Genomic DNA, 9840 nt, shown 5'->3' on the forward strand with positions numbered 1-9840 from the left:
TTTCACTGAAAACTCACCAAATGACTCCTCCCACCATATTATGATGTTGCCCAAGTTTTGGGCTCGATCCGAAATCATACATATACATGCCCAATTTACTTACTTCTTTTGCTTAGTTTCCTATAATTCTGAGTTATTTGCCTCTATTTGTGTGTTTTGTAGGCCAATAGAGTAAGAGAGCATAATTCATGCAATTCAAGCATGTTTAGGCCTGATTTGGATGAATGGAAGAAGAGCTTAAAGACAAACTCATTTTGGCTACAGCCCCCTGCCAGTCCAGTTCCGTAGGTCATATTGCAAGCTTTGTTTCAGCAACCTACATAGCTCGGATGAGGCAGAATTCTTCATGAACGTTGTTCCAATGGGTGTGTACTATAACATATCCAAAATTCAGCCCCATTGGATAAATCTGGAGTCCGTTACCTAGCAAACACAGAACCATGCTCAGGATGGATTTTGTCAGCGAGCAAAACGAGTTAGCAATTTGTTTTGGCCTTAACTTCTTCATCCAAGCTTGGATTGGGCCAATACTTGTGTGTTTGGATCAAACACATTCTGAGCTTCACAATAGACATCTTAAAGTCATCATTTGATTCAGCCTAGCCCAATTCGTAAGCCCAAGAAGTTGCTGGTCATGCTGACATGAGGATGAGCTGGTTGGAAGCTTGGTCATGGTGAGCTTGGCATGAGCTATTGTAGCTGGTTGGAAGCTTGGTCATGGTGACATGAAGATGAGCTAGGGCTGCTGGTGGGATTTATTGGTGAAGTGCATCAACCAATTCAGATTTTATAATGCAAGTGTTGTATGCATTAGTGAAGTGCATCAACCAATTCATCTTTTATAATGCAAGTGTTGTATGCATTAGCCATATTGAATTCAGATTTATCACTCCCCTCTCCCTATAAATACCACATCCATTCCACATTCAAGACACAACAAATCCTGGGATTCACAACCCCACAATTCACTCCAGCCATCCTCAAACACTTCCATCATTTTCCCAAACTCAATTCACCAAAACAACTCCAGCAAACCTATCTTCCATTTTCCTACGAATTTCATCTTTCTTAGCCATCACCACTCACTCAAACTCATCCCAAATCACCTCCATATCCTTCATACTTTCGTCTAGACGTGAGAAAGCTCTTGGAGAAGCATTAGACGTGGAGAAGCACTTGGAGAAGTCTTGGACACCACAAGAACTTCAGAAAAGGGGTTTTTTCTACTCTTATTGCATTCATTATGTTTTCTCATTTCTGTTCAAGTCTCTTTTCCATCATGAGTAACTAAATCCATAGCTATGAACACATGCATGTTGGTTATCTAGTTCAAGTTTACATAAACACCATATGACTCTTGAACCGATTAGTGAATGAGTGGGTAATGCATTTAGGACAAACACCATGTTCAAATGTTTACTTGGTTCCTTTGTGTTCTTCTTAAGCTTAATGGATTCAGATTCATAGCTTAGACTAAACACCTTAGCTAAGTTGTGTTTTCTGAGTACTTGATTAAAACCAAACACCATATGGATAATCATACATAAGAAAGAACGAACTCCAGAAATTGTAATCAACTTAGGTGATCGTTAACTTGTAGCTTGAAATTGGATTGTCATGTTGAAGTTGAACCCCTAGTGTTTGAGAACATTTCACAACATTCAATTTGCCAACAGAAACTAGGGAATTGCACACACAACATGCAATTGCATTCACAGTTTGCGAAAACCAACTTTCTGATTGTCAATTACAGGAATGCATTTTTAGCTTATTTTCGTAGGTCAACTTCTTAGCTTTGGTAACTTGTTATTTTGCATTCCCTTTTAGTAGTTTTCATTCCAACAAACTCACTCTTGCTTTAAATTCTGTTTTAGACTTAACTTCCTAACTTCTTGAATTTGGTAACCTAAGTACATAACTAATTTTAACTTCTCAGTCCTCGTGGGTACGACCTCGTACTTGTCTTGCTATACTACTGATTGGCACGTACACTTGCGACTTAACATAATTAAACAACAAGTTTTTGGCGCCGTTGCCGGGGACTGAACGAAAGTTCTTCCCTGGTTATGTGCCCAAGGTTACCCTATTCTTTTTAGTGTTTCTAATCAATCTAATTTTTTGTTTCAGGTAGTTTATGTCTAACAGGCCATTCCTTGAACAAGTGAAGTCTTCATTCCAACGTTCGAGATCTTTAAACGCTGGACCATCATTGCAACCCAATTGGGTGACCTCTGAAATTCAGAATCGTCTAGAAAGGGAGTTGTCAACTGCAAAAGAGCAAGCTCTTGCTACATTTACAAGTCTTGCTCTCCACACTGAACTTCCTGGTTCTTCACCTTCAAATTCGGAAGCAAGTTCAGACCAAGAAGAAGAAGAAATGATGGCTGCCATTGAGTTCATGGGAGAACTTGATATCCCAACAATTCCAGCATCTCCTTCAAGCATTTTGCTGCCCACTGTAGCTCGAAATTATGAGCTTAAATCTTCTCATCTTAATATGTTGCCTTCCTTTTATGGTTTACCTAATGAAGATCCATTAACTCATATAAAGGATATTTTTAATGTTGTGAGTTCTTTTCCCTTGACAGGTGTGACGGAAGATCAACTTCGAATGAGAGTGTTTCCATACACTTTAAAGGATAAGGCGAAGTATTGGTTGAATTCTTTGAAGCCTGGTTCACTCACTACATGGGCTGCCATTCAAAAGAAGTTCTTGGAGAAATACTTCTCCACACAAAAGACCGACATGCTTAGGGACAAGATCTTATTATTTGCACAGCAAGATGATGAATCGTTTTGTGAAGCATGGGAGAGATTCAATGGGCTGCTCAACCAATGTCCTCATCATGGGATTCCATTGAAGCTTCAAATGCGTATGTTTTATAAAGGACTAACCCCTTCTAGTCATAATATAGTCACCAATTTTGCAGGTGGTTCTTTTAAAACCAAAACTCCAGAAGAAACGTACGAACTCTTTGAGGAGATAGCAATGGAGACCCAACATACGGATACAAGAGGTAAACGTGTTATTAGTGGTTCTAATGATGCTTCTAGTGTGCAGATTTCAAAACTGGAACAAAAGCTAGATGCTCTTCTTGCATTAAACTCAAGAAGCCCTCCGAAGGAAGTGTGTAGCATTTGTGAAACTCATGACCATGCTACCACAGCTTGTCCACTTGGGGCTGGATATCCAGAATTTGTGCAAGAGCAAGCTAAGTTGGTAAATTCCTACAACCAAGGTCCAAGAAATGATCCATACTCTCAAAGTTATAATCCAGGTTGGAGGAATCATCCAAACTTTTCATGGAGAAATACCCAGAATCAAGCAAATCCCCCTTCATTCCAAAGGCCACAACAATCATCATCATCATTGGAGGATATAGTGAAGCAGATGGCAATCAACCAATCCAATTTTCAGCAAACCACACAAGCTGCCATCTCCAAATTGGAAGTCCAATTAGGCCAAATAGCTGCTGAAATAACTCAAAGAGAGCCTGGGAAATGGCCAAGCCAAACTGAGATCAACCCAAAGAACCATGAAGTCAAGGCCATTCATGTGCTCAGATCAGGTGAGATCATTGATAATCAAGTTGATTCTAATCTTTCAAATGATGTTGTGGTTGTAGGAAATGAAGATGAAGAGGAGGAGATCACAACTTCGGAAGGAGAACAGCCCAAAACATCCCAATCTGCTCCTAAGGCCAAATCAGATTCTCGGGAATCCAAACAATTCCAATTGCATAAAAGGGATGACAAATTCGTGCCACCACATCTTCAAAAAGATAGACACGTGGCACCCGCTCCATATGTTCCATCTATTCCATTTCCAGGGCGTCTTAAGAAAGCAAAGCAAGATAAGGCTTTTAAAGAGATTTATGATATTTTGAGTAAAGTTAATATGAATTTGCCTTTTCTTGATCTTATTGAACAGATTCCTGCATATGGAAAGTTCATCAAGAACTTGAAGACTCACAAGCTCAATTTTGCTCCAAATGAAGAAGTAAAGCTCGACATGAATGTAAGTGCTGTGTTGCAAAGGAAGCTTCCACCAAAATCAAAAGATCCTGGCAGCTTTGACATTCCAATTAACATTGGAGACAAGAAGGTTGGAAGAGCCATGTTGGACTTGGGAGCAGGCATCAATGTAATGCCATATTCAGTTTATCAAGAGCTTGGCTTAGAAGGGATGAAGAAGACTTCAATTCGTCTTGAACTAGCTGATCATTCTATCAAATATCCAAAAGGTATTGTAGAAGATATTCTAGTTCAAGTTAATACACTAATTCTCCCTGTTGATTTTGTAGTGATGGATATGGAGGACAATCCAAATGGAGATCGTGTTGATCCCATTCTTTTAGGACGACCATTCATAGCCACAACAAACACAATTATCAATATGAAAGATGGCACCCTCTCCATGACTGTGTTGGGTGAAACTGCTGAATTTAAAGTGTTTGATCCTCCATCTCAACCTTCTATCTCTCTTGATACTTGTTTTTCAATTGATGTTGTGAATGATGAAGTTTCTTCTAAGAGTTTGCAGAAACAGCCCACTGATGCTATAGAAGTTGTCATTGCACAAGCAGAGGAAGAACAAGTTGAACCAAAGTTCCAAGAAGTGGTAGCTGCCCTAGAAGTGTTCCATCCATTTCCACCAATTTCTGGGTTACCACTTGAGCCCCTTGATCCATGCTCTACGAAAGTGGAACCATCCAATGGCATGTTCAAAGTTACACCCCTTGCACACTTGAAGAAAAAGAAAAGGAAAAGGAAGAGGAGAAGAAGTTGGGTGAACTATCTTGAGACGATTGATCCGAAACCCCCCAACTCATCATAATCTGATTGCATAATGTCTTGCCAAGACATTAACTAAGGCGCTTCTTGGGAGGCAACCCATGTGTTCAAGAAGAAGCACGTTAGCGGTCGACCTAATCGCATCAGGGGGGGAGCATTTCAATCCTTTCTCTTTACTTGTTTTGTTTTTATTTTAGTCATTTTAAGTTTCTGTTTTTTTTATAAATAAATAAATAAATTTATATAAAAAAAAAAAGATTTGTTTTTTTTTTTTTTTTTTTTTTTTTTCATATAAGCTAACTCATTTTTTTTCATATAAGCTAACTCTTGGTAACCCCAGTGAGCACCTACGTCAACACAGTGTCTAGGAGTTCTTTAGGCGACACCTTCGGTGTCTAAGAAGTTTGGGTTTTAAGCGGGACCATTGTGACCCCTCCAACCTTCCCGGATCCCCTGGCTGTGTTTTCTGAGGCCCTTAACTGGTCATCCGTGAGTTGCTTATATATTTGTTTTTTTTTTTTTTTTTTTTTTTTGTTTTTTTCTTCTCTAAACCTTCTTCTTAACTTTTCCCTTTATCATTTGCTTGTTCTCAATCATCTTTTGTATGCTTTAACATTGAGGACAAGACAAGCATACCACAAAGGTCGGCCAACAACTTCTCTGAGAAAAAAAACACACTTTGGCGCCGCACTGGGGGAGGAGGTCTTGGTTCCTCCTCACTTCCTCCCCTGGTTTCTCTATGTACAAGTGACAAGTCCCTACTTTCCTCTCTCCCCTCTGTGAGAGTCTCCTCTCTCCTCTCTGTGAGAGTCTCCTCTCTCCCTTGTGAGAGTTTTTTACTTTTTCTGTTTGTTTGTGTTTCTTGTCCTCTCATCTTTGCCTCCTCCCCTACTTGTGAGTCGTCAGCTCCTCCCACTCCCCATGAGTGCATTTTCTCGGAGCTATGTCTCAGATCTGAGTCTTTTATCCCCTCTACAGTTCTCTCTCCTTTGGCTAGCAGCTACCCTTCTTTGTTGGTTCTCAATCACCACTCCTTGCTCCTCGGCTCTGCGGGTACAACTTCCGTCGATCTCTTTCGGTGGCGGTATCTATCTGTGGTGTGGGGATGCGTTTAAAACTCTTGTGAGTCTTGTCCCTTGGATTATGGGAGCACGTTTTGTGCGGGTGGCTAGTTCCCCCCCATCTTCCGCCTGGACCTTTGGTTTGTGTTGTTACCAGTTACTCTTTCTCGGTGATTGCGGATTTGCGATGGTGTTGCAGCAGATGGTCTTTGGGTGGCGCGGCTGTGGCTTTTGCTCAGATCTAGGGTTTTCTGTTTTTCATTTTGGGCTTTTGTTCTTGGGCCTTCTCTGTCTGTTATTTACTTTACTGTTTGGCCCTTTGGTTGTTTGTTTTGCTAGTGTTTCGGCTTTCCTTCACCTCTTGTAATCCTTTTCAATTTATTTGATTAGAATTACATTGACCAAAAAAAAAAAAAAACATTGAGGACAATGTTCAATTCAGGTCTGGGGGGAAGGTTTTTAATTTTAAATTTGTGTTTTCAATTTTCGTTCTCTTGTCACTAATTTTTTTTTTTTTTAAGAATGTCATACAATCAATACTATGGAGCTGCTATTTGAAGTTTTCATATCAGAATTTTGCACTTCACAAAGCTTTTGCTCTTAGAATTCTGGTGGCTAAAGTACCATGCTCAAATTCTTGAAGGAAAATAGTGGAAACTACCCTAGTGAGCTATATCGAGCCTAATTGCTTTCTTGAGAGGGTTTAAAGTGTTCTATTTCTCATCCATACTTATTTTCTTCGATTCACTCTAATTGATCTCATCATTTCATTTTGATTGAATACTAAGGATGATTCTCTTTTGCAGATATCATATGCTTGCTCTCATTCATGAATGAACTCATTGAAGTGATGCTAGGCTATGTGTGTATAACCATTCTATGTGCTTTCTTTTCACCCTACCCATATGTGTGTTCCATTAGCCCTCTTGAAGCCAAACACTCAAAGTTTTTTTTCTTCTATCACCCTCATCATTTCCCTACCTTTGTATCTCAATCTGAGATACTTGACCTATTGTAGCCATACCCTATATCTTAGAAATATACCAAGGTGTGCCAAGATAAAGTTTAAAGCAAGGAAGTTGCTGCCGTGTACCTAAATGAAAATTGGTGTGAGTCTGTGCAATAAAGTTAAAGAAGTAGCAGATCAAATCAGCAAATAAGAAAGATAAAGAGAAAGTGTGTCGATTTGATCTAAGTGTGAAATATAAGGTCTATGCCAGGTGGTACCATGAAGTTTGCAGCCATGCCATTATAAATCAATGATACCTTGCAGATTAATGAAGCATACAACCTTGGTGTGTTCTTAAGTTACTTGTTTTTCCTTCCAATTCTTCCATTTCCCCTAAACCTTAGCCTTTCATTACAACCTTGTGAAAGACCTAGCTGATCTTTGAGGATGTATTCATGTGTGATGGTAAGTATGTGTGTATCTCTATTCTTAGTATTTGATTCCTTTCTTGAGATCTAACCCAATTTGTACTTCGATTTCTTACACTCACTTATGCTTTCTTGAGAGAATTAAACCATAGGTTCTGAGTGATTGAGTGTTTTCTGTGAGAATTAGAGTCAAAGCATATTCTCTATTCAAGGTTTGAGTGTGCTTGCTTTGAAACCGTGTGCCTTTGAGCTATAGCTTCCACTTGTACACACTGATTGATCACATATCTTCAGTTCAACGGCAGTTCGTTCCTAATTGGAGTGGTTGGTGTATTCCATACTTCAAGCGATTGGATTTCACTCAAAACTAACCAAATGACTCCTCCCACCCTATTATGATGTTGCCCAAGTTTTGGGTTCGATCCGAAATCAATAGGTGTGATAAATTGGACAATTCAAGTTCAACGGCAGTTCGTTCCTAATTGCAGTGGTTGGTGTATTCCATACTTCTAGCGATTGGATTTCACTCAAAACTCACCAAATGACTCCTCCCACCATATTATGATGTTGCCCAAGTTTTCGGCTCGATCCGAATTCAATAGGTCTTCCAAATTTGACAATTAGAGTTCAACGGCAGTTCGTTCCTAATTGGAGTGGTTGGTGTATTCCATACCTCTAGCGATTGGATTTCACTCAATACTAACCAAATGACTCCTCCAACCATATTATGATGTTGCCCAAGTTTTGGGCTCGACCCGAAATCAATAGGTGTGAGAAATTGGACAATTCAAGTTCAACGGCAGTTCGTTCCTAATTGGAGTGGTTGTTGTATTCCATACTTCTAGCGATTGGATTTCACTCAAAACTCACCAAACGACTCCTCTCACCAAATTATGATGTTGCCCAAGTTTTGGGCTCGATCCGAAATCAATAGGTGTGAGAAATTGGACAATTCAAGTTCAACGGCAGTTCGTTCCTAATTGCAGTGGTTGGTGTATTCCATACTTCTAGCGATTGGATTTCACTCAAAACTCACCAAATAACTCCTCCCGCCATATTATGATGTTGCCCAAGTTTTGGGCTCGATCCGAAATCAATAGGTGTGAGAAATTGGACAATTCAAGTTCAACGGCAGTTCGTTCCTAATTGGAGTGGTTGCTGTATTCCATACTTCTAGCAATTGGATTTCACTCAAAACTCACCAAATGACTCCTCCCACCATATTATGATGTTGCCCAAGTTTTGGGCTCGATCCGAAATCAATAGGTGATCCAAATTGGACAATTCAAGTTCAACGGCAGTTCGTTCCTAATTGGGGTGGTTGGTGTATTCCATACTTCTAGCGATTGGATTTCACTCAAAACTCACCAAATGACTCCTCCCACCATATTATGATGTTGCCCAAGTTTTGGGTTCGATCCGAAATCAATAGGTCTTCCAAATTGGACAATTCAAGTTCAACGGCAGTTCGTTCCTAGTTGGGGTGGTTGGTGTATTCCATACTTCTAGCGATTGGATTTCACTCAAAACTCACCAAATGACTCCTCCCACCATATTATGATGTTGCCCAAGTTTTGGGCTCGATCGGAAATCAATAGGTGTTCCAAATTGGACAATTCAAGTTCAACGGCAGTTCGTTCCTAATTGGAGTGGTTGGTGTATTCCATACTTCTAGCGATTGGATTTCACTCAAATCTCACCAAATGACTCCTCCCACCACATTATGATGTTGCCCAAGTTTTGGGCTCGATCCGAAATCAATAGGTGTGAGAAATTTGAAAATTCAAGTTCAACGCAGTTCGTTCCTAATTGGGGTGGTTGGTGTATTCGATACTTCTAGCGATTGGATTTCACTCAAAACTAACCAAATGACTCCTCCCACCATATTATGATGTTGCCCAAGTTTTGGGCTCGATCCGAAATCAATAGGTGTGAGAAATTGGACAATTCAAGTTCAACTGCAGTTCGTTCCTAATTGGAGTGGTTGGTGTATTCCACACTTCTAGCGATTGGATTTCACTCAAAACTCACCAAATGACTCCTCCCACCATATTATGATGTTGCCCAAGTTTTGGGCTCGATCCGAAATCAATTGGTGTGGGAAATTGGACAATTCAAGTTCAACGGCAGTTCGTTCCTAATTGGAGTGGTTGGTGTATTCCATACTTCTAGCGATTGGATTTCACGCAAAACTCACAAAATGACTCCTCCCACCATATTATGATGTTGCCCAAGTTTTGGGCTCGATCCGAAATCAATAGGTGTGAGAAATTGGACAATTCAAGTTCAACGGAAGTTCGTTCCTAATTGGAGTGGTTGGTGTATTCCATACTTCTTGCGATTGGATTTCACGAAAAACTCACAAAATGACTCCTCCCACCATATTATGATGTTGCCCAAGTTTTGGGCTCGATCGGAAATCAATAGGTGTTCCAAATTGGACAATTCAAGTTCAACGGCAGTTCGTTCCTAATTGGAGTGGTTGGTGTATTCCATACTTCTAGCGATTGGATTTCACTCAAATCTCACCAAATGACTCCTCCCACCACATTATGATGTTGCCCAAGTTTTGGGCTCGATCCGAAATCAATAGGTGTGAGAAATTTGA

At 40.0% G+C, this 9840-nt stretch overlaps 1 protein-coding gene and 1 non-coding gene across 2 annotated transcripts; one reads left to right on the forward strand and one right to left on the reverse strand.

Moving 5' to 3' along the window:
• Positions 1-2746: 2746 nt before the first annotated feature.
• LOC148296554 (small nucleolar RNA R71) lies at positions 2747-2853 on the reverse strand. The gene has a single exon (XR_015834273.1). It is a non-coding gene; the product is annotated as a small nucleolar RNA R71 (small nucleolar RNA).
• Positions 2854-3391: 538 nt separating this feature from the next.
• Positions 3392-4837, forward strand: LOC148296555 (uncharacterized). Its single transcript, XM_088248562.1, has one exon. It carries the CDS (start codon positions 3392-3394, stop codon positions 4835-4837), a length of 1446 nt encoding a protein of 481 aa, XP_088104688.1.
• Positions 4838-9840: the final 5003 nt, after the last annotated feature.

The sequence above is a fragment of the Prunus avium genome, chromosome 2, assembly GCF_965620075.1.
Source record: "Prunus avium chromosome 2, drPruAviu1.hap1.1, whole genome shotgun sequence".
Lineage (NCBI taxonomy): Eukaryota > Viridiplantae > Streptophyta > Magnoliopsida > Rosales > Rosaceae > Prunus > Prunus avium.